This window comes from Dermacentor silvarum, chromosome 7, assembly GCF_013339745.2.
Source record: "Dermacentor silvarum isolate Dsil-2018 chromosome 7, BIME_Dsil_1.4, whole genome shotgun sequence".
Classification (NCBI taxonomy): Eukaryota; Metazoa; Arthropoda; class Arachnida; order Ixodida; family Ixodidae; genus Dermacentor; species Dermacentor silvarum.
The window spans coordinates 102,920,574-102,946,089 of record NC_051160.1 but is presented as its reverse complement, the minus strand read 5'-3'; the positions used below and the strand labels follow the sequence as shown (position 1 = coordinate 102,946,089).

Below are 25,516 nucleotides of genomic sequence, written 5' to 3'. Positions count from 1 at the left end.
GAGCGTTACATACGCAGACCCGCATCTACAGTGGCCCATGTTATTGTCACAGAGGTTTGTTGAAGAGCGGCACATATCTACACATTGCCACATACTCAGTGACCCATGTTTGTCCGATTGTTGGTTTCGAACTCTGCTCCCTCAGCAGAGCAGCCCGATGCGCTAACCCTTCGACCATGGGCTACCCAGTGACTCAGGTAGGCGGGAAAACGGTTAGAGACGTAGATGCACACACAACACAAATGAACTGGGTGCGTGCCGCTTATCAATCAGCGTCTTGCACGCCAACGCTCTAGCGAGCTGCGCCATGAATCCACTGGGTATGGGCCGCTCCTGAATGAACCTCTCGCCAGCTTAGGTCGCTGAGTATGAGCCGCTGGATGCGCGGCGGCAAGCGAGGGAACAATTCTCAAAGTTTGGACGCACAGGCGCGCCACGCTTCTCGTCTCAGACGCCACGCGGGGACTTTTCGGCATTTCTACTACATGGTGCAGCGTATCCAAAAAGAAGTGCGAGAGACGAGCTCAGCCGCCGTATGATGCATTCCTCGGCGTTCGCACGCGCCAGCGTGCCATGCATGTTGGAGGCCACGCGCAGGCTTCGCGGCGGCCCCGCTAGATGGCGCCTTGTGTGACTTGGTTATTACCGGAAAAGCGTGGACATAGTATGGAGGAAGAGGTCAAGAAAGTTGGCTACCAAGTGCAGGGTAATTGAAGGTGTGAAAAGACAATCCGGGGTCAAGGAAAAAAAAGTGAGAGAAACAGAGAGAGCAAATTGGGTGCAAAGAATGGAAACAAAGAAGACCATGCGGATTTACAAGAATGGGAAGAAAGAAATTAGAAGGGAAAATCTGTACGCTAACACAAAGGGCAGTACCTTGGTATTTGAGGCTCGAGCTGGTTGCCTAAGGGCGAAAGCATACGGGAGCCAATATTAGCAACAAAATGAGGCAGGTGTCTAATGCAGCAAGAACTTGGAGACCAATCAGCACATCCTTGTGGATAGCGAATGGAATCACCCAATGCGACAAGTAGGTAGCGTGCACCTTCCAGAAGCATTTAAATGACGGAAGCATGAACCGGTCAGCAGTAGAGATACGCAAGAGTCGTTTAGAGTATTGGTGAAAAAAAAAACAGGGAAGAGATTGATACGACTGATTCCTTTACAGCCATAGATAGTGGTACAAGGCAGATAGAGAAGTTTTGCGGAAGAGAGAAATTACTAAGGAGATGTGTACAAAAATGCTAGAATGAAAAGCTTGTATAACACCCCTGATTAACTCAAGCAGGCTTGGTTACTATTTGTCACCTCCCCATTTCAAAGGGGATTAGACAGTAAATTATTATCATCATCATCGAAGCGCGAAAGAGGAGTGCCGCTGCAGTACGCGCCTAACACACCTTGTTTTGACGGTGGCAATGCCTTATGCCGCTATATTGATTCATTGCTAAACGCATAACCGCCCACAGTCATCGTGAGGTCGTGAATCTTCGCAGATTCGCAAACAGCACGCAGGAATTTCCAAAGAGGAAAGGTTGGTACAAGCGCTAACCGGATCCTGACCAAACTCAAAGAAGAATACCAAAACAATTTATCCAAACGATAACATAGGTACCGGGACACGAAAGAATTACATGGGATCTACGTGCGGGTAGAGCGGCCCGAGGATGCGCTAACTACGGGGCCCCTCAACACATCCGAGGTATCTAGAGGACCTGACCCAAATCGATACCGACTACTCTACGATATTAAACTACTACACAGGGAATCGTATGCTCTACCTACCACTCCACAGAAACCTAAAGACTGAAAAGGCCACCGATCTGCGTAGGCTGGCAGACAGGCACCTTCGTCAACTTACATAAATTCCCCAAGATACACCCATCTGTCTTTAGGGACATATGCCCATGGTGCGGGTCAACAGCAACCCTGTAGCACATAACACGGGAGTGTACAACACACAACATAGAACCTCACGTACCAAATCCAAACACAGATCAGTGGGAGGCACTGCTGCCCAGCTCCGACCTAGAGGACCAGATCGTCCAGGTCAGAAGAGCCAACAGGCTTGCGGAAACCAGCGGAGCCCTGAAACAACGGCGCCGAACCATAGATAAGCCTCACATGAGGCCAGCTCAATAACTTATATTTCAAAAGGTCACAGGCCTGCGCGGCACACGCAGCACAGTCACAGCGTAAGCTGGTGGAGCGGCTCAAGAGTAGCTCTAATTTCGGCACCACGCACACCGGGGTCTTCGCGAGAGTCTCTTCGCCTCGTTTTGACGAGAACGATCTGAACTGTCCGCCGGGCGTCGATGGCGAGCTGCACACGATGCGTTTGCAGGCACGTTAACTAGATGGCGCCACCATACTTGTGGAGACTGGGGATCGCATTTTTTTTGCGCGCCTGGTGTGAATATCATCTCGTCGTCTGCGCCTTAACTAGATGGCGCCAGGATACTGGCGGAGGCTCGGATCGTCTGCGTCTGCTTTTATAGGGTCACAAGCGCTTGCGTGGCTCAGTGGTAAAGTATCCGACTCGTGCGCAGCGGTCCTGGGTTCGATTCCTGGACCGGATCTTTTTGCTCATTTTCAGCGATAGCGGTTACGCGGCGGGGGCGGCGGCGGCATCATCGCGACACAAAACGGCTGTTGGAATGAGCCCATAACAGCTTACGCTGTAATAAAGTTTATTCACTTACTCACTGCTGATTTTATTTGTGTTATTTTTCCTTCCGGCATAGAAACTGAGTTATAATTGATCCCTAAGCCTTGTATCCAGCAGGAAAGTCGAGTAAAGGGTGATGATGTGCTCCATGAATCCAGCTGTGCAAGTCTGGCACAGAGTTTTACACATTTACTAAAGGAAACTGGGACGCCAGTGTTTGCTGCAACTGCAAGCCGGGCGTTCAGCCGGCATGGGAGTGGTGGTTAGTACATGCACCTGAACTTCGTTCTTCTGGCTTCAAACAACTTCCTAACTTTGCAGACTGATCATTTTCAAGAAAGAACTGCTCTATGAATATTTAAATGTATTATATTAAAATTGTTCGATGGCAGTATTCGAACACAGGACCTCTAGCAAGGAAGCCCGATATCGAAACCTCCACTGAAGCATGGACAAGTGGAACCGGTGCAATTAGCATGAATTTATGCGTGTGGCATGTTTTAAATGCCTTCTGCATTACACAAAGTATAGATTGCTTTGAAATTTAAGCCAATTAAGGCAGACAAAGCGTAATACACAAAGCCACAAGAACGTCTGAAGCCAAAAGCACGATGATAAGAAATCCATGTACCAACCATCATTCCCATGATGGCTGAATGCTCGCCACGCCTGAGTTGTCTCTAGTAATTAATGCAGGAACCTCCAAAAAGTATGGTGATCCCATGGCACAGATTACGTTCACGAACTGTCTGTTGCCCGGCCACATCCTTCACAGGTCACTGTCATGCTTACAGATTCCACATCGATGCTTCAGCAACGATATCTTGGGTCGCCATTGAACTAGCCATTGAACTAGTCGGCAGTCGTATTAGTATTACTTAATGAGCAGGCAGGAGTTTTTTATTAGATTTTAGTGCTTTCCATGTTGGTATTTTCGTCAAGGAAATTTTGGCGTCAAGCTGAGGCTTTTCTTGTTCGCCTACATTTGATCAGGTCATCTCCATGTTTTCTTGACCCTTTTGTCTTGTTTGTCTTTACGTTGTGCTTCTTGAACATTTGGTTCTGTCTTGTCTGAAAATGTTCTTTTAACGCCCTCGGTATCCTTTGTAAACATCACCCAGTTTGCGGTATGTATGTTTGTCTGTCTGCATCTTACCTCTTTCACGAAAACTTGATTCACTGGGTTGTCCATGCTCTAATTGATAGATCATCGTGCTGCTGTGCTGAGAGAACCAAGTCGCCATTGGACCAATTTGGTTGACTGGGTATGAGACACTGGGTAATTGCCCCTCTACAATGAACCCCTTTGGCGCCGACTTGGGTCCTTGGGCATGTGCCGTTTTTCAATAAAAAAATCCCTTTTCATGCCTGTGGTGCTGGGCTTTCTGCCGGAATTTTTAATCTTCTCTCCAGTTGTGCTTTTTAATAAAGTACGGTTTTTTTGCTTCCCTTTTGCAGTCGTCCATATAAGAGAGAAGTTCACAAGAAGACGGTGATGAAGTGTAACGAAGGCAAGTCCCTTTGTCAAAACTTTGGCTCCTGCCTGAGACCCCCCCCCCCCCGTCTTTTGTATGATCACGGTTATTCTTACGCTGACGGCTTTTACAATCGGAAGCAGCTGATAAAATGTCGCAGTTTCACCCGAAAGGCGAAGCATCAATCGCGATAGCAAATTAGTAGAGAGCTATTCGGAGTAGGGATAGTAGTTTTATCGGCTGCATAAACTTGGACACATTCGCTTACTAACTGAATTAACAAACGTGATGTCAGCGCGCACAAGCAAACATGAATAGATCACACTCAAGGACCGCAGACAACCACTGTAAAAACGCTGGCAGCAAGCGCAGCCGCCGCAGCGAGCGAAGGTTCGTGCGGTCTATCGCTTCAAAGGAAACTGAACGGCGAATGCACAGCGCATACAAAGGTCAGAGCCGTGTGGAGATCGCTTTTAAGAGACGGTGTGGGCGAGTTGTTGGCAGAGTATAAGCTGTCCCCCCCTTTCCCTCCCGCGCTGCCTTCCCGCTTTCCTCCTTTCGCGTGGGAGATTGAGTGGCCATTTCCCCTTGCGCCCGATTGCAAGATACGCATTGGTGCCGCAGCACAGCGTCGCCCCGCCTCCCTTCCTACCATACCCCCACGGCCTTTCGCGCGACGGAAGTCGCGTTTGCTTTCCGCCGTGTGTTCGCTCTCCGTGATAGCGCGCGTCCCCCGCGCGCTTTCACTTGCGCATACGGCGCGGGGCAATGATTTTATCTCCCTTGGACTTTATAGGAACCTCACGGCAACGGAGACGCCGATGGCAGAAATCAGCTTGAAGTGTCCATATAATTGCTATCGCAATAGTAAGCTTTGGAAACGCTAGCTGTCTTTTCATCTTATAGAGTAAGAAAGAAACTGACATGGTAATCGCAGGAGGTAAATCCTTTTAAGAGTCTTTGTTGCCCTCTGTTTCCAGCACCCCAAAAAATGATATTTCTGGACAGGATGATGACTCTGTGGTCTGTTTCCACGTTTCCTGCTGACCGATAGAAGCTGTCAGGGGCAAGAGAGAGACAGAGTCTAGAATGTTACACACATACATTTACTTTATTGGGCACACAAGACATTCAAGACAACGCGAAAATATTTGTATATGACGCTGTGTTTTGCGTTGTCGACAAACAATGCACCTATGCTTATAACATGTTTTGAAACACTCTCGTATCAATGGTAGCTCTCAGTCGATCTAGCCTTTATAAGCAACGGCAAACGAAAAATGTGTTTAGACGCATGTTCGGTTTTTTAGCTGTCTTGGTGCACATAGGCAGTAGTACGTGCAGGGATTGCACCAAAAGTTCTTGCACGTGCATTTCATTGTCGCCATTCATCAGCTCCAACTTTGACTTCATCGCCACTTTATATGTCACGTTGAAACAGTGTTCTACGGTTTGTTTGATTTTAAGTACATTCCCTGGCGCGGTGGAACATGACACAGCAAGGAATAGAGAGTCATGGGCAACACTTCCACATACCCTCCTTGCCGCTCACCCTTCATAGTTTTACAACTCTTTTCACTATAGCAACTGCTACTCTGATAAGCTCAGAGATAAACAATAGACCAATTTCAATAATTTGATTCAGTAATTGTATTGCCATTCGGCTCACCGCCTGATATAAGAGTTTTCAGCATGCGAAGCCGCCATTTCGTTTTCGCGGTCCTGGAATCTGTCTGGCATCACGAATAACTTACGTGAACGTTGATGCAACGTTAGTCAGGGCTGCACGTACGATGTAAACGTAATATCAGCAGTTTCGAATGGAAATATTCGCAGTTACTGCATAGGCAACCTCTTAATCTATTCGGGCTCGTTCCAAAAAGCGAACGTTGTCTTTCATTTTTGTCTTTATGTATTGGACAATTTCGACTTGTAGGCAGGCTTTTTCAAATACAGCCTTAAGAAATCTGTTGAGCTTGTAATTGCGAAATAGTACAGCGAAGTAGGCCCGTCGCTCTAAACTCTAAAAACTTGTTTTACTTTATAGCACCTCTAGAACGCTAGAGATCTGTTAAAAAAGCATGCTAGGCATAGCACGCCCACATGAAGTGACATACAATTGGAATGTATAAAGCAGGCTTCCATCACGTGGTAAAATATTATATAGGGCTGGTTTAATGTAGGGATTCGTCTCGTTCGATTTTATTTTCATTTCACACCCCGTTCACAACCGTCCGATTATAGAGATAACGCTGGCATAGCGTCACACGGACAACTGACGAAGCGAGAAAAGGAATAGCCATGAGAATAAAATCGCTACATTATTCCGGCCTAGCACTCTGAGCGCGAAAAAAGACATCACAGGTTGAATCGTGCGCAAAAACTTAAAAATGAAAATGTATATCGTCCCACGCCATGGCCAGGACTCTGCTAACGTAAAGCTCAGGGTCAAGGTGAACGACGTGGTGGTGCTGAGGGTGAAAGTGATGATGGTGCTGCGTCATGGCCAGATGCGTGACGGGCTCCTTGGCCGGCCTAGCCTCGGGGTCGCACAACCGGATCACCCACGTCACCACGGTGAATATGGCGGCGTTGGTGGGGAAGGCCCGCAGGAGGGTGGAGTTGAGGCCGCGGGTAAAGACGGCCAGACCTTCCTGGCGGTAGCTTTGAACGGCGCAGTCCAAGAGACCTTTGTACCTGTAGAGGCGAAAAAAAATTGCGGTTTTAATATTATACGGCAGCAATAAAGGGAAAAGATACGTTGAAAACACGTAGAAAAAGGAGAGGGTGCACAGACAATACAAGCGCACGAAGTACGCAGGATGCCGGGCCCAACATCTCTCTTCTGTAGTCCCTGTATTTTCTTCTTTTTTTTTGCACTATGGTCTAAACGTGTTCCTGCAACGAGTAGCAGTTGCTATTGCGGCTTAAATAAGTAAATGAATAGTGCTTGTCCGAAAAGTGCCTGTGCAGTGAGAAAATGAACAAAGATATGATGATAACTGGTAATGACATCGCAGCTTCACGCGCGATGTAATAGATCAAGACCTGTAGTTGGTCTGATAACGTCCATGGGGGGCACTCAAAGGACGGATGTACGAGAACAATGCTCACGCACTGCAGGAGCCACAGACAGCCACTGAACAGGACATTGCTCACATAACTCCAGCAACCATTTACTAATTGTTTAACAATATGCAACGGCGTGTGCAGACATGTCTTCAAGCCTGTGGTGGACATTTTCAGCATCTACTGCAAGGGTCCCTGCACTGCCGTAGCTAAAACTTCAAACTTTAAGGCCATCATTGCTCACCGTACAGTTCCTTCTCCCACACCCAGTAATGAATGAATGAATGAATGAATATTGTTCTATGGCAACGAAAGTTTTTGACTGGCCCCTAAATGACCATTCCCTCCTGATGGAATGTTTTAAGTATGCTTTGACAAATTCTTCTAGGCCTTCTAAGCATACATGACTCGAATATGTGCTCTTAATTCACTTTACTCTCACCAAATGATGCCAAGCTTACTAGCAGTCGCGTGCGTTCTAGCACAAGGTCGGAAGTCAAAAATGGAGGTGTCCAAAGAGCTCAAAAGTCGACGTTGGCTTCCCCTCACACCTTTTAAATACGGTACCTTCAAGGATTGAGGCGATACTTCCGTTAACTCTATTTCGACACTTGAGAAGCTACGCGTATGGTCCGTCAACACCTACGCTTCTCTCCTACAGACCATTTGACAGCTCACGCTCCTCACCAGGAAAGGGAAGCGGTAGCATGACCTAGCTTAGATTCGTTGTGTTCCTATGGGAAGACGAAAACTGCAGCTGGATATGAGAATTAGAAAGAAATTGCAGCAAGATGGAGAGGTAACCTGACCTAGCGAGCTCTTGTTTGCTATACTGCGCACTTGCGGAAGCACAAAGAGGGAAAAGTGCGGTGTGTGATGCAGAAAGATTACGAGAGCGAAAGTATAGATGCGAATGACAAGCACGTGCACAACCATTATTACGCTGACGAGATGAAATTCAACGTCTTGTGCCGCATTGAAAGCTTATTGGCCCTTACTAATATTGCTGAGTACTTCTGCTAGCTTGTAGCACCGAAGGTAATATCCTTAATGATATTCGGAAGATTTGCGGCTCATTGCCGACACCAACACGTTTGCTGCTGCACATAATCTACACCGTCCACGACCTGCACGTACGTAGATCAGTCGCAAGATATTTGCTACACTTCCACACCTGAAGAGCTAAACATTGTTCTTAATACGCCAACAACCTGCATCGTGATTATAACTGAGTGGCCACGTTCATTTGACAAAAGTACGCGCTACTGAACTCGTGGCATACGCTTACTTATAATCACCCACAGGCCCTGCAGTTTGATGCACGCATTCAGTGCACAGAAAAATAGGAAAGTCCTTAGCCCTTAGCTTTGCGAGTATAGTTACATAATAAAGCGATCACGCAATAGTTCTTTGCTGCTTCGGTGCGACACAACAGCTGACAAAATGATTGCGAGCAGTATTCGACGACCAACTTTATTCTCGTCCTTTACATTTACATATAATCACAAGGGCTTACCGGAATACGGAAATCACGGTCGCCGGTTTTTTCCGCGACTTGGAGTGGTGATTGTCGGATTGTCAAAATCGAAGATGCTTGCCTTGAGCCGTAAGTGCCTGTTCTGCCGGCACTGTAATATCCCACTCTCTTGTGCATCTCCTGCTCTAGTAATATTTATCTTCTAGGGCAAAAGTCGTCGGTTTTCTAGGTGATGCACTTTTATTAAACAAAAGACAGTTCCTGCTCTATATTATACTGTCTAGAAGTGTACGAATAGCGTTTTTAAGACCAACTACGAACAAAAAAGCGCCAGAGGTGAATCAAATTGAATACGAATCGATTCGAAGACCGAATCCAACAGGACAACATTCCATTCGTTATTCTAAAATTTCAAATATCGCACGCCTTTAAAACAGCCCAATCACGCATCGTGTTTCATGGACTGTAATATGTGAAACAAAAGTTCTGCAGGCCTCCATGTCTGGTTCCATAAGTAATCAGTATGGGTGCACCAATAGAGGTGACCCATCTGTACATGAGGCCCGTGTCGCATATAAGTTTCACTCTTTAACATCTCGTAACTTCGAACCCTCCGTGGCGGCTTAGTAGTTACGGTGGTCTGCTGCCGAGAACAAAATCGCGGGCCAGATTTCCGGCCGAGACTGTCGCATCTCGATGGTGGTATAGAATGAAATCGCGTTCATGAATCGAGCTTTGCAAGCACATTAAAGAAATCTGCTCGAAAAAAAAAAACGCCTAACCTTGCACCCGGACGCGCAACGCTTGAATCAGCGAAGCTGGGCGATCGTAGCCTAGCATTTTACGGAAGTGCGCGCGAACTTTTCGTCTTATTATTCATGATGATGTTAATTTCTGTTCGCGCGTCTCGGACTTACGGTAGTCGCTGCGCGTTGCATAGCGCAGCTTGAAACACCGACCCCGCTTTGCAATGCCGACACCGCGTACCACCGCGTTGCAATGCCGACAACGCGTTCCAGCAGACGTGCTCCGTGAATGCGTCTCCATCTCTCTCGCTCTCATTTTCTTTATCTCTCTGCCGACCACAAAACCACAAAACGGCTATTAATTTTCAATAATAAATGTTTTATTCTCTCTCTCTCTGCCGAGCATAGCGCGCAAAACTTCACCTCACAGAGCATTGGCGCGAGCACGTGCGAACGCGCCAGCTGTGGACGAAGACGATGACGCTCGAGAGCAATCATTTGGTTCGCATGTTCTGCAAGCGCGGCTGTATAGCCTAAAGAAAAGAAAAAGAAGTGGCTGTATAACCTAGTGGTTACGACGCTCGCCTTGGGACCGTGGGCACGCGGGTTCGAATCCCGCCTCGGCAAGAAAATTTACTTCCTTTTATTTCTTTCTTCATTGCGGATGATGATAGCTGGTTGACAAGAACCACAAATTACGGCTGACTTAAACAGCTTCGCTATTAACATGAGGGCAGCTTGCTCTAGTGGTGCAAGGCTGGAGTAAACAGCGGAGCTGGTGATCATCCTAGCTTCTTCCGGGTTTTACTAGGCTTGGCTAAGTTTTGCTAGGAAATACCAAGTGCTGCTAGGCACGGTATTCCGAATCGGCTCGCCGCCGACGCGCAGATTCTCGCTTGGCCGGGCGACGCGCTTCCAGATGAGCGGCTTCTTCGGGTGACCGGATCTTCTTTGGTCGTCCTATGTCAATGCTACATGTATTCGCCACAGAGTCAACGAGAGTTCTGCCGCCGTCGCGGCGGCTCCGAGCTTTATCTCCCCGAAGACGTCACGGCCAAGCTGCGCTTCCACAATTGCCGGGGCGTGGCTGGTCGAAACCTGCCGAGCCACCGCCAGAGGCAGCGGCTGCATTCACGGACACCGCGCGCGGTCGGAGCGAACGCGGGTAACGCGGACGGCGTCGGCAGCAGCTCGGCGCGTTGCCTCGTTGGTGTTGCTACAATTGCGTGCTCTCTCTCTCTCTCGCGCTCTCATTTTCTCTTTCTCTCTCCCGAGTTTAGCACGCGCCGCGCCCATGTTCTCCTTTCCCCTCCTTAACTCCCCATGTGAAGGCAACATGTGCTCGGCACGGAGAGGAGACGAAGCACACGCCGCTGCGCGACGTGGTTGCTAGGCAACGCGTGGTGACGTCATTGCTAGGCACAGTTTTGTAGCGTTAGCTACACTGGCCTAGCCAAGCCCGTTTCGCGCGGCACATCAAGAGCCGTGCTGCGCATGCGCAAGGATCAGTGATGTCATACGGCTTGCGCACCGGAGCCACCGGAGCCGGCACCTCTCGTGCACTCCGCCGCCGCCGCGCGCGACTCACCGCCGCCGGTCTGCGCATTCCAGAGGAGTGACGTCGTAGCCGTGGTAGACGCACTGGCGCCGGCGCGCGCTCGCTGTGGAGTCGCCGTCTGACACTGCGCTGGAGCCGCTGCGCTTCTTACTGGCGTTTGCCACGGAGAAGGAGAGCGCAAATGCTGCTCAACAGCGCAGAAGAACGGAGAAGTTTGACTCATCGGATCTCGAAGTAGTTGCCTGGCAATTAGCGGTTGAGCGTAGGAGACAACCAGGAAAGCTAAGAATAATCAGCTGAACCTTTGCTAACGCTACGTATATCCTGGCATAGCCTAGCTAAGCCACTGCAACTTTTTTTGTTAGCTTTACGCGGCCTAATGAAGAGCTTAAACAGCTCCGCTGTTAAAAAAAAAAGTGGTGTCCTTGGCTACGCCGCCTCTGATAAATCCCTACGATGCTTGGGGACGTTAAACTTCATCAATCAACCAATCTCATGCGTACCTTCGTGGTCCTCTCATGCCGTCTACCTGGAGCCTGGACTTGAGCACGTCCATCGGGTAGCAGGCCATCCAGGAGAAGACGCCGGCGAGCCCGCCGGCGGCCATCAAACTGGCGGGACCACTGGCGCCAGCGCGCACCATCTGTTCGTAGCTGGCGAAGTATACGCCGAAGCCCGGCGCGTCTCGGAGAATGGTCGAGCCGAGGCCTCGGAAGGCGCCGCGGAAGCCCTCCACCCTGAGCAACTGCCGCAGGCAATCCACGGGGCCCTTGTAGAGTGCGCGACCGCCACTCTCGCCTTGGATCTGTGCTCGAGCGAACGGCACCCGCTCGTTAGAGAACGACGTCACCACAAGGCGGCAACGCTTTCACCAAATGTGCGCGAGCAAAAAAAGGAAAAAAATACAATAAAATTATACACAATCTACGGCGGTGAATCTTCTCGGAGGGCAAGATTATTACCACGGCCAAGATTCTAAAATTATAATTTGGTAGAAATTATTGTAGAAAATGGTGAAAGTGAAGACGAAGAAGTCATCGTAGTTGTTTTCTTTTTTTGTGGGCACTTTGACTCTTCGCTTACAAACATGCAGCTATTAATATGCACAGCCGGAGAAGGCACATTAGCAAGCATGTGTGGTTCTTCATAACTTCGAGGGTTTCGTAATTGCAGTGGCTACTTTTCAGTGCACTTGTAGTGTTAGCGCATAGTGCTTCGACGTGCCGGTTGCTTTTCTTTGGGTTCTCGAACGGCTTGTCCAATTTCCCTTTTCCACCACGATTAAACTTCCTACCGCGACGCTCCTGTGTCACAGCTTCTGTTTCGCATGTAACTTTCACAAGACGATTCCCGGAACAGGAGGTCGCGATCAGCTTTTATAAACCTTAAGCTAGGCATCTGATATCTAGCGGACATACGCAGCTGGCAGACGTCGCCAAACAGAACGCAACGCACTACTCAACTGCTTTGACCAAGGAGGCCATGGTTTTGTACAACTTTGCTTTCGCTCATGAAGGGTATAGCTTTGAAGACAATGCTCGCTGCAGCACATGTTCGAGCACAGTCGTGGTAATAGGTGCTGTACGTACTTGTAACCTAGTCTTGGCCAGCTCTATTGGACTGCTGATGATGCTCTGCACGGCCCCGGCCAGTGCACCGGAGGCACCGTGTGCCCAGATGTCGTCACCGAGGCGCTTCTGCGAGTAGCCGTAGACACCGAACACCACGGCGTTCACCAGTGCCACGCCAGCCATCGGCGACGACATTCCTCGGTAGAGGCCCGACACCTGCAAAACACGCATCGAGCGCGGGTGAGACAGCAGCTGAGGAGACATTTGAATGATCCTCTTGAGTGCTGTGGAGAGCCACACGCCACGCGTTACAGCTACCGCTTACTTTTAATGCTTAGGTCAGCTTCCCGTATGCCAGATAATCGCAGTAGCGCATGCACCTGACAAACCACGAGAATTTGATAGATATCTGGCACGTAGTAAGGCTGGTAGCAGTGACAGTAAGCGGTAGCTCTATGGTAAGCCTCCAATGATATTTTCCTAACGTTACTACATATACCGTTTCGTTATCATAATCGCACGCGATGACTAGTCTCGCCTAACCAGGGCGCTAACAATAGAACGGCCATACTGAGCGTTTAGTAATTGAACTTGCCGTTTAGCCGTTACTTTTACCAGGCGGAAATAATCGATAGGTAATACGGTGTGCTTATTCCACTATATCTTCACAGATTCAAGGGGGGTAGGGCCAAAACAATGACCTATAAATTAGAAGTATATAGTGTGGGATAGCCTTGAACTAAATAATTTACATTTGAGGGTCACAAATACGATCTAATTAGGCGACTCTGCATTTAATTTTAACTTACACCTGAATCCAAGTACATGAGCGTTTTTGGATTTCGACTCTATTCAAATGTGGCCACCGTGGCCGGGGACGAACCCGTGACCTCGAGCTCGGCAACGCAACGCCATGGTAACTATAAGCTACACTGGCGTCTGAGTGATAGGTAATGCGTCTGAATACTTTCACTACTGGCAACGTACCGGCTGTCGTGGGATGCACTATATAACAAATAGTGGCACCTCCTGCTTGACAAGCGGTTGCCTGCGGTGTCATTGACCCTTTGAACAGCTGACTCGCTCCAACGTCTCTAAAGCAACAAGTGGACACCACTCACGCGGGGCCATTTGCATTGAGAAGCAAATTCCGCACTGCGACTCTTCATGCATACCGCACCAATAGAATAATGAAACAGCAGGCGGAAGTTGTTGCCTCGGAGACTGCTCGTTGTCTCAACGAGAAGCAACACCTGCGATATATAGTTTTCAGAAGACATTTAAAGATACAATAAAGACTTGAGGAAAAGCTACGATATTTCGGGAAATATATTTGCGCAATTTCCTTGCGCTGCATCTATGCTTTTGTGAAGATTTCACTGCCTTATGTCACGGCTTTTATTCACCTCGGTCACAGAGCCACACACTTATATCTCTATTTCTACAAATTCTATCGACCGGGAATGCGAGAAAGCGCGTAGGGTCCAGATGCAGCGCACGCTAAGCAACCTTATGCGGTCAAAAATATTTGGTACCCTGCGCTACGGTTATCCAGGTAGCTGTGGTACGACTTGTAGATGCAAGAATCACTGCTCCTTGCACAACACACTCCAGCCGGCCTGGCCATAAAGCGGTAAGTACTCTTGGGTGAGGAACGCCTAGGATATATCTGTGTAGGCAGGCGACGAAGGGGTGTCTCTATCGGCAGACAACAAGGTGTTCCCCAGCACTGTTTTGCTAGCCTACATTGATGGCTGCTATGTTGACTGACAACGTCGTTTGGTGTCAACAGGGCCATCAATGTGGGAAAGCAGGCGACACCCGTTATCCATCTTATTGTCAAGCTTATTTCGCTTCCCTCTGCGAAGGCGACCGCTGTGACAGCGCGCTTGGGGTAGAAGCCGTTGTCGTTCGTTTTAGACAGATTCATCATCATCAGCCTATATTTATGTCCACTGCAGGACGAAGTCCTCTCCCTGTGATCTCCGATTACCCCTGTTTTGCGCTAGCTGATTCCAACTTTAGACAGATTAGGTACATTGAACTGTTGCAAAAAAAAAAAAGGCGAAGTCACTGAGAGCATGACAGCACCTGACTCCGACACGTCCAGTCAGTTTCCTGATACATCAGGACTTTCTTAAAAGCTATGGAAAGGCAGACGAACTCTTATCTTCATCTCGTAGAGGTGTCTAGGAACAGAAGCCCCTTGAACGCAACACAACGTAGCCGGAACTCTACAACACGCGTGCTCCCAATGGCTCATAAAAGCTGTTAAGTTTACGGACTTATACATAAAATACTTTTGAGAAGGCGGCCGGATACCACCGATCTGTGGACAGGGTTTACTTGCTGTTCTTGCCTCCCTCTTTTATGTCCTTCTCCCGTGCAGGGTAGCCAACCACAGCTACCTCTGGCTAACGTCCCTGCCTTTATAAAGGTCCCCCTCTCCCAATCTCTCTCTCTCTGTCAAGGCTGTACTTTGCATTCACAACATCTGTTATAAGTTGCGAGGGCGATAAAGAATGACAGTGCGTTAAGAAGGTGGAAGTCAATGTAGCGTTACGCGACCAGCCAGCATCCGTGAAACACACACACGCACGAACAAAGACAGACATACACACGAGCACAGACAGAAAGACACAAACACGCACACACGCATACACATATATGCCGGAGTGCTTATTGTACAACCCTGTTGATCTCATCGCATTTATATTTACATTGCAGAAGGCAGACCTACTTCTGCCAATTTGCCCCTCCCAAGCAATGCGAATGCCAGCCCTCACTGCCTGAAACACTTTCTGCAAGCAACTCTCACCATTACCACCATATTTAGCATGTGACAAACCACTGAGAGGACTCAAGTTCTTTTATCTGTTCCGTCAAAATAAATCAGGTTTGGAAGTGACACAGATTTCACTTGGCGAAAAAAAAAACAAAAAAAAAAACAAGGGATACGACAAGAGTCCTGCATCTTCCGAGACAAGATTGTAGAAAACATATTTTTTTTCTTTAAATATATATGAAAAACATTATTACGGCATGTTCTCTAGACTGGTATTATGAACTCGACAATTGCTATAATCCTGGTATTGTGACTTTTCTTGAATGCAGCTCTTTCTTGCGTAGAGAATGGCTGCCTCATTAAGAAAAACATGTGTCAGAATTGTATATTGTTATAGCTAAAAAGACAATATAGCCCAATCAAAGAAGAAAATATTAATACTATTATTCGGTCTAAGGCACACTGTTATGGCGCTCACAAGATGTTCCAAATGTTCGTGCCACCGACTTAACTGTAAATACACTAAAATCTAACCTTTTGTTTTGGCTATGTCTAAGCGTTGAACAACGCGCTGTTAAAAATGTTTGATATATATTTTCTTGCGGAGCCTCTATCTTATATGCATATTTAAAAAAATCGAAGTTTCATAATTTAGCCTTTAAAATTTGTGAAATAGCAGAATGCTCGCTTTAATGTTCTTTTCTTTCACGCAGGGAATAAAATAACACGTTTTCTTTCAGTCAATGATTAGGAAATTTTAATGAAATAGATCAAGAGGCTGCCTTAACAGATCGTTTCTGCATTTCGAATCTGTGAGAACAAGTAAACAAGTGTCCGGTGCAAGCTAAGGCTGCGTCATGCGAGCCATGTCGATGGTTTCCTACCGAACGAACGAACAAACAAAGGCACATTCCGAGGCTACTAGAGTTAGAGGACGCCGGGTATTTAAAACTTACAAGACTGATTTTTTTTTTGTTTTTTTTGCGTAGTGGGACTCGTTCAGGAAATAGTTTTCAGACCCTGAGCCGACTCTTGCAAATCAGATTCCTTTGCTTATGCATAGTATGACCAGGGTCATTCAATACTTTCTGGTACGACCAAATCTGATGAAATAAGGCCAGCAATCATTAAAATTAAATTATAGGGTTTTACGTCCCAAAACCACGATTTGATTATGAGGCACACCGTAGTGGGGGACTCCGGAATAATTTGGACGACCTGGGGTTCTTAAACGTGCACCTAAATCTAAGTACACCGGGGTTTTCGCATTTCGCCCGGATAGAAATACGGCCGCCGTGACCGGGATTCGACCCCACGACCTCGTGCTTAGCCGACCAACACCATAGCCACTAAGCGACCACGGCGGGTGCCAATAATCATGAACAACGGCACCTTGGGCTATAGCAGCACTCAACCACGGCTGTTGAAAGCTAACTTGGCAAAGACATTTCCATTTGAGGGCGAGTACGGAATCATTTGGGTCATATACTTTACGGAGCACATGTCCCAATTAATTCACGTGCAGCTGCTAAACACATGTCCACAGCATTCCACGAGAAAGGAGCGAATTGTGCGAGGACTCACCTTCTCTGTTCTCAGTAAGCTCCTGAAGCAATCGATGGCCCCTTTGTACCTATGAGATAAACCATCTTGGGTCTGTAAGCGGACCTGCGGAGAAAGAGTAGAAACAAATTTTAAAAAGACAGCATGCAAATCTCATCGCACTAACAGACTGTCCGCCCACTCGCCTTGCCATTCATATTATGTCTTCTCAATTGGCGTTCATCAAAATCAATAAAAATCAACCAAAGCATCCAGGTACAAACATTAGAGGAAGACAACAGAAGGCCCACTTCAAAAGCTCAATTGCTTACCGGAGTGTGCTTACGAAGTTTCAAAACAAACGCCAGTGGCAGGATTTAGAAGTCAGATATAATTTACGTCGTGCACATACTCGGCAAATCTCTAATCAATGCTTCTGCAGAAATTTCGCGTAGTCTTGTGAATAATTCGCCTTCTGGAATTGGACTCGGAGGAGTGTTGACTAGCTACAAATTTCAAGTCGTTAGAAAACTTTCACCCCAGTCCTGACACAACCACGTTTTAAAGACGATAGTCTTTCTTGGGGAACTTAAACGCTGAAAATTTGGTCTGTCTGTCTGTCTGTCTGTCACCCGATTCAGCCAACCGGCCAAAGTTGGACCACTTGCTTACCGCCCACACTACTTAAACTGGTACGGCTGTTCATACTTGTGAACGTTATCGATCACAAAGTAAATATTACGCATATCTGAGGCGCAACATCACTAGGTAAGTATTAGGAGGTGTGTTCCTTTAATAGAAAATGCATAGATACGTAACTCTAAAGACCCTAGTTTCTTAAGCTGCGCTGAAAATGCCATGCTATGCGCGTCGACGAACGACGTTCCCCGACTGCGCGCCGACGAGCGCCCTCTGCCATGGAGGAAGGAAACCCTCTGCACAAGCTCATGTTTCCCGATGTATTGCCGAGATGGCGTCCATGTCTCACGCAGCGCCTCCTCAATTTTATCAATGCCAGCCAGATGCAGCCGATAAAGGAAGCGCTGTCTGAGGCAGGGCAAAACATAAATGGCCGCTTGATGAAATAATGCGGTAAAATGAAATCTGTTCAAACAAACCTTCATGCCAGGACGGAAATGGTACGAGAACAGCATCACGGGTGGCCGCGGATCAGACCAGCACTCATGTAGTACGGCCAGCAGAAGACTATCGTCTTTCGACGACAATTGCAGCGAAGCACGCAGATACCCGGCAAATTTTTTTGTTTATATACAGTCATTAAACAGCCATACCTGAACATTCGAAAACTATTCAGGGATTCGAAGGAAATTTGTCTGGTACGTAACATGATGATGAAGAAGAAAGATCTCTGTTTTTAACATTCACTTGGTCAGTGGGCGCAATGTTTTCGCATATAAAACCATGATCTCAAGATCGGCAGGCCTGTTAACAAGCTCTAAAGATTGATATATAAGCAGATGCAGAAAAGCCAGGCGAAACAAAAAATCCGCCACTCAGTTTTACAGAAGACTCTCCAAAGTACAATTCGTATGCAAGAAACCTATACGACACAAAATTGTGTAATTCGGAACAGTTGTTTGAATTGCTCCGATCAAATTTACATATGTTTCACATGGTTGGAACGTATATTTCAACTTGGGTCGCTGCGACTCGATCCAGTGAAGTCACAACGCGAAAGTTTTAATATGGTTAGATCATTTAATTTGTTTTCAAGCAACTGCGGTCCAAAGACAAAAAAGGGTTGTAAAGGGGACAATACAACATAAAGAACAAATAATACGATCGATAAATTCAAGAGCAGGCAAAGACACTAAGTTCGTATATGTGACAACCGACCCGCAGTAGTGGAAATACCTGTCATGCATTTATCAGTTAGACATGAAAATTTGATGGCCTTCTATTAAATTGCATAGTACTCGGTAAAACAAGAGACTGTAAGTGTATACCGAGTGGAAAATCGCCAGTCAGCACACCTACCAAGTTTATCAAAATCAATATCAGCAGTGCCAAGTGATGAAAAAAATATATTTTATTTATTTATTTATTTATTTATTTATTTATTTATTTATTTATTTATTTATTTATTTATTTATTTTCAATACTGCTGCTCTCCTTCGAGAGCGTGGCAGTTGGGCAGTACAATAATTCTTCTGTACAGTGCAGTCAAACAAAAATGCAGGTTATACAAAAAGGATATATACAGTGCAAGTTATACAATCTATACAATACTCCGATATTAAGATCAAACGGAATAGTAATAAGGAAGAAAGAAAGAAAAAAAGGACATGAAGCTTTACGAAAGATGGCCACGGAAAATAACCATAGCACAGGTATCGCAAGGGGCAAATAATGAAACAGAACCTAAATTTAAGCATCGAACGTTGAAAATCAGTATGACAAACGAATAAACTGTCCTAAATGAGCAGGTTTACTGAAATTTCCTACCGAACAAAGAAATCTGTGCCGATGCCACTGCATGCATAGGTATACTCTTACGCATACGCAGATTTTTCCATGTGGGAGGTAAATTCAGATAATGATTCGATGTTGGTGATAGAAGCGTCAAGTTGGTTCCATTCTGCTATTGCGAGCAGGAAGAAACAATACTTAAACGTGTCATTTTTACATACGTATTCTGTCAATGTCTGCGCATGCTTATTGCGTGTAGGTCGAGCCTGGGAAAATGAAATGTATTTGGAGGTATCTATCCTATAGTTATTTTTTAGCAGTTGAAACAAGAATTTTAAGCGAGCGTGTTTCGCTCTTGTGGATAGTGTTAGCAAACCGGACTGGGTTAAAAGATTTGTTGGAGAGTCTGTACGTTTATATTTGTTATGGATGAACCTCACAGCTTTCCTTTGTACTGATTCTAGCTTGCTTATGTTAGTCAGTGTATGCGGAAACCAGACTGTGTTAGCGTATTCGAGAACAGGCCTTACAAATGATGTGTAGGCTAGCAGCTTCGTTGACGTGGTTGCGAGCGCCAGGCTTCGTTTTAAGAAAAATAGCTTGCGCAGCGCCTCTGAGATTATGTTACTGATATGTTTGTCCCACTTGTGCTTTGAGGTTAATGTAACGCCTAGATATTTATGTTCTTCAACCTTGTTAAGTGGAGTGCCGTTAATTGCGTATGTAAAGTCGGAGGATGCCGCTTTCTTGGTTACAGTCATGATCGCGGACTTTTGTACATTGATTTTCATCTGCCATTTAGAGCACCAATTACCTATGTCAGCTAGAGAATCATTCAGTTCAATATCATCATTGTAATGATTAATTTCTCTGTAAATGACCCAGTCGTCCGTGAATAGCTTTATATTGCACTTGATGTTAGCTGTGATATCGTTAATATAGAGTAGGAAAAGCAATGGTCCCAGAACAGACACTTGAGGCACTCCGGATGTTATTGCGACTGTGTTGGAAGGCGTCCTTTTGTAAACGACAAATTTCGAGCGGTTACTTAAGAAGCCTTTTATCCAAGCAGAAAGTTCTCCTATACGAAAAATATCTTCAACTTTAGCTATTAATTTTCTGTGACACACACAGTCAAAAGCCTTCGATAAATCGAGTAGAATCAAATCAGTTTGACCGCGGTTATTAACTGTAACAGCAAGATCGTGGACCAGTTCTGTTAGTTGAGTTACCGTCGACAAACCACTGCGAAAACCATGTTGGTTGGGAGAGAAAAAATTGATGCGCTCGAGGAATACTGTCATGTGCTTTAAGATTATGTGTTCGAGAAATTTACATGAAGTGCTGGTTAGTGAAATGGGTCTGAAATTTGAAGGTAATCCTGTGTCACCTCCTTTATGGTTCCCAATTACCTTTGCAATTTTCCAGTCATGAGGTAATTTTGAAGTCGTGAGTGATTTCCGAAAAATTAGGCCAAGATGTTTACTACACCACTCTGCATATCTTTTGAGGAAAGTATTAGGTATATCATCGGGGCCACTACCTTTCTTGGGGTCAAGTTGAAGCAGTAGATTGAAAATACCAGCGTCCGTAATGTCTAGTTTATCGATTTTCGTGTAATCTTGCGTTAGAATTGCAGGAATAACAATATCATCTATAGTGAACACTGACCAAAACAAATCGTTAAATGTGTTAGCCTTAGCAGTTTTTTCTTCGGGTAGGAGATCCGATGTAACAGTTTTACTGGCACGAAAGTAATTCCAGAACTTCTGGGGATTATTAACAAGAAAATTAGGTAATGTTACATTGAAATAGCGCTGTTTGGCCTGCTTAGCTTTAAGTTTGAATTCCGCGATGGCGTCCGGTAATTTCTGAATTCTGGATTCTCCCCCACCTTTAGTTTTTATAGCCGTACGTAACCTTTTCAAACGTCGCTTTGCTTGAATTACTTCTCGCGTGATCCATGGATTATTTTTTGGAGGGCGCTTTGTTTTTGTAGGTACGTAATGAGTGATGCAGTAAAGTACAATCGATTTGAAGTGAAACCAAAGGGAATCTACATCTACTGAAGGATCGGAACCCGTTTCTAAAAAATGATGGAATTCATGAGCGAGGTGCGTTAGTATACTATCGTCATCGGCTTTTTCGAAGTCTGCTACTACAGATACAGAAGAATGAGTGGTGATGGTGTCACCAAGAGCTACGATGCACACTGCTACGTCATGATCAGATATACCATGGATTACATCAGTTTTTATACGGTTTATGTCGAAGTGATTACTGAAAAAGATCAGATCAAGTATATTCCGAGTAGTTCCCGGTGATCGGGTTGGGCGTGAAACGACCTGATGAAGATTGAAGCTTAGCATGAGGTCAAACAAAACATCCGAAGCTGATGATGAGTAGCACATATTATTCCAGTTAATGTCTGGCAGATTAACGTCACCCATGAGGACAACGCGTGAACCACACACGTGACGTTCCATGTAATCATGAATGACACTGATAGAAGCGTCACCAGAGTTTGGGCTCCGATAAACACAACCTATAAATATGCTCGTACCGTCACAAAGTAGTTTGCAAAAAATTGCTTCGGCGCTTTGTACTTCAGGAAGAGCTACAAAGGAAAGTTCTTTTTTTATCAATAACGCCACTCCACCGTCACGTGTGGGGGCGGTCTTTTCGGATCACATAATAGTTGGGCGGTGCAAACTCGTGATCAAAAACGTCAGGCGCGAGCCAGGTTTCTGTGATATATATATAACTTGATGTGCCAATGTATCTAACTGGTTAATGGCTCACGGTAAGAAGATGGATTTTAATATAAGATGCAGCTGTGCAAATGAAGGCAATGTAGACGCGCGACTGATCGACTGACTGACAGATTGATTGGTTGATTGATTGATTGATTGGTTGATTGAATCGACGCACTTAGTCTACGAGAGACGCCGTAGCGGAGCGCTCCGAATTGATTTTGACCGAGTGTGGTTCTGCAAAGTGCAGCCAAAGCTTGGCCGCGGGGGCGTTTTTATAGTCCGCCCTGACCAGAACGCGCGGCTGCCGCGGCGAGGGCTCGAACGCGCAACCTCGTGCTTAACAGCATTCAGTCGTAGCCATTAAGCGACCGTGGAGGATGCATCATTTGGAGCAATCCGTAGGGTGAGTGGCCTTTGTTACGTCAACGATGTGACCGCGTGAGCGCGTGCCAACCTGATGGATGCGAATGTTTTCAGTGTCGCACTGAAGGACGCAACCAGCGAACTAGTGCCAAGAAATGTGGCATAAAACAATCCCGTTGGCACGTTCGCCGCATAAATCGCGTCACTGCTCGGGGCGATAAGGGCGGTCGTCGCAAGAAAGGATAGACCTCCACCAGCCGTAACAGAAGTCATTGCTGAATGCTCCCACCCTCCTTTTCGGCTTTTTTTTTTATCGGCGAGGGCATGGCCCCAAGCCTCTATCACGAGCGGAATGTGATTAGCAGATAAAGAGTGCCTGGACAACAAAGGATGCGAGATGCGTTGCGAGAGAGCTGAACGCGGTCGCCATCCCCATTCGCTCACGTTACTAGATAGGGCAATAGATAGTAGCCTGTAACTGGGAAGCTTACAAATACGACGTTTAATTTCTCAGAAATACGCCGACCCGCAGTGCGGAGAACAATGTAGAGATGTAGCAAAAAACTGGAGTACTACGGGCACATGCAAGCGCGAAGCACATAGTGATTCTGTAGATATATACTGTTGTCATTTGCTTGCTTCAAGGGCGATGTTAAGAGCTGTGGCCAATGCCAGTTCAGAAACGAAGGAAGATAGGTCTGAATCAGAGCACGAGACAAGTCGGCAGCAGAGTGGTTCGACGCTCGTGGCCTACAAGTGCGATCACGTGAATGCCTACGGCACGCCTTCCGTGAACGTCGCTTTTCACGTGCAATGTCGATTCACGTAACCCCGAGCTCTAAGCCGTAAAAAGCATGACATACATCATTAGGAACTTAATAATCCCTCTGATATTCTCAATATACTCGTGCTTCGTCAGTGCTAAAAAAAGTTGTCGCAATTTCACCTGAAAGGCGAAGCACCAATTGCGATAGCAAATTTGTAGAGAGCTATACGGAGTAATGATATTAGCTTTATCGGCTGTATAAACTTGGACATGCAGCAGCGCCGGCAACACGCAGAACTGTTGTCGACGCCGTCGGCGTTTTGTCCGCGTTCGCTCAAAATGCGTGCGGCGTTGGTGACTGTTGCCGGAGCCTCTTATATAAATAGGCACTTGGTGCCGATGATAAGTGGTTCTTAGCTAAACGTCGCCTCCCTTCCCTCGCCCTCCCCCCTCCCCCCTCCCCCACGGCCTCTCGCGCGTCGGAAGAAGGCGCGTTTGCTCTACATATATGGTGATTGTAAAGGAGGAAAGAGACGCCTACTTCTGCAGCCCTTAGGGAGCACGGCGCAGAACGCGCGTTTGTTCTCCGCCGTGCGTTCATTCCCCGTAAAAGCGCGCGCCCCTCGCGCTCTTTCACTCGCACATACAGCGTTCGGCGCGCGGCGCCGATTTCATCCCCATTGACGTCATACGGAACCTCACGGCGACGGCGACGGCGACGGCAGAAATCTGCTTTTGAGTGTCCATATAATTGCTATCGCAATAAAAATCACAGCATATCCACGGGGTGAATGATGATGAGTGGGCGAAGCTCCGGAGGGAATCATCGGATCTCCCGCTTAAGGGGACGCTAGCACAAACGCGTTAGAAACGTGCAGTACTCTCTAGTAAGGGGGAGCGGCCGCAGCGTCTTACGCAGACATTTACACATGCCGGAACGTGCACCGCGTTTGCCGACGCTCCTCGACTTGAACTTGACTTGCCACCGCCTTGGGCAGCGCGTTCGAAACGCGTTGAAGGTAATGCGGAGAGGCCACAGCGTCTTACACCAGCTTCTTACACGGGCCGTAATGCGCTAGCACAAACGCGTTAGAAACGCGCTAGAAACGCGCTAGAAACGCGGCCTTTCGTTAATGTTGGGTATTTATTGTCATCGTGGTGCGTGTGTCTATGTGCGCTTCGTGGCGTAGTGGTTAGCGCCGCGCGTTCGGAAGCGAGGGGTCCCTGGTTCGATTCCGCGCTACGGACACAACTTTCGGAATTTTGTTTTTCATAAAACGCCGGAAGCGTTCTCCGGAAGCCGGAAGCTGGCTTCCGGAAGCGGAACCGGAAGTGGAACCGGAAGCGGAAGTCGGCTTCCGGTTATACTATACGTATACATATATATGTATATATGGGTATACATACATATACGGACACACAACGCCATCTATTGAGCAATTCATAAAACTAGACGTGGCTACCTACTACGACGGGGACGAACGAGTGCCGCTATAAGGAGCTTCGCCCCTAAAATGAAATTACCTAGCAAATACAGACAGGAATTTGCCGGAAAGAGTACTCGCAAGGCGATGGATACAGCAGTATACTGGGAAAACGATGATCATCGGTACGTAAAAAGAAGCTTTATTTTAGTACGTCCTACCTGAATATATGGAATGACGACGATTGAACGACCGCAACGGTGTCACACGATGGCGGTGTCACAACGAATGCATGATGACTGTATGACGACGAGGGCGGGAAGGATGACGTCTTGACGAGTGTCGAATGACAAAGCTGAAATGACGGCAATGTAACGACCACAACGGCATCAAGGCCACGATCCCATGCTTGGTGGCACAAGCTGTTAGACCACTTGGGCCACTGGATCGGCGTAAGACGCTAGATAGATAGATAGATAGATAGATAGATAGATAGATAGATAGATAGATAGATAGATAGATAGATAGATAGATAGATAGGCTGAAAACGGCGGACGTAGGCAAATAATAATATTCACATTAAATACTTGCGTTCGGGCAGCCATGTTTGTCTCATGCCACATATATGCTCATGTCACATATATATGTGTGGACACATACCCGGCGGAACATACCCAGTGGCACTAGGCATTCGCCACTCTGGGGTCATAGGGCCAAGTTGCTTTTGCCAACTTGGGTTTCGGCTAATGCTTTTGCGGCGCGTCGTGAACTGATGTGGAATGCAGCGCTCGGCGTTGTTTGTTGTTGCTGGGACATTCAGTGACCCAAGTGGTCCATACTACCCAGTGGGGGCACATACCCGGTCATACCCGGTGGCACACGCCAA

The 25,516-nt window shown here is 46.8% G+C and overlaps 1 protein-coding gene across 1 annotated transcript in view; it reads right to left on the bottom strand.

Annotated features, from left to right (window-relative positions):
* Positions 1-5,237: 5,237 nt before the first annotated feature.
* LOC119458333 (mitochondrial basic amino acids transporter-like) overlaps positions 5,238-25,516 on the bottom strand; it is a 51,906-nt gene continuing 31,627 nt past the window's right edge. The window contains exons 3-6 of the mRNA XM_037720170.2: positions 16,934-17,017; positions 12,583-12,780; positions 11,497-11,798; positions 5,238-6,840 (exon numbers count right to left, since the gene is read on the bottom strand). Of these exons, the coding sequence (XP_037576098.1) occupies positions 6,528-6,840; positions 11,497-11,798; positions 12,583-12,780; positions 16,934-17,017 (897 nt within the window). The 3' untranslated portion in view covers positions 5,238-6,527. The remainder of the gene's footprint in view (positions 6,841-11,496; positions 11,799-12,582; positions 12,781-16,933; positions 17,018-25,516) is intronic.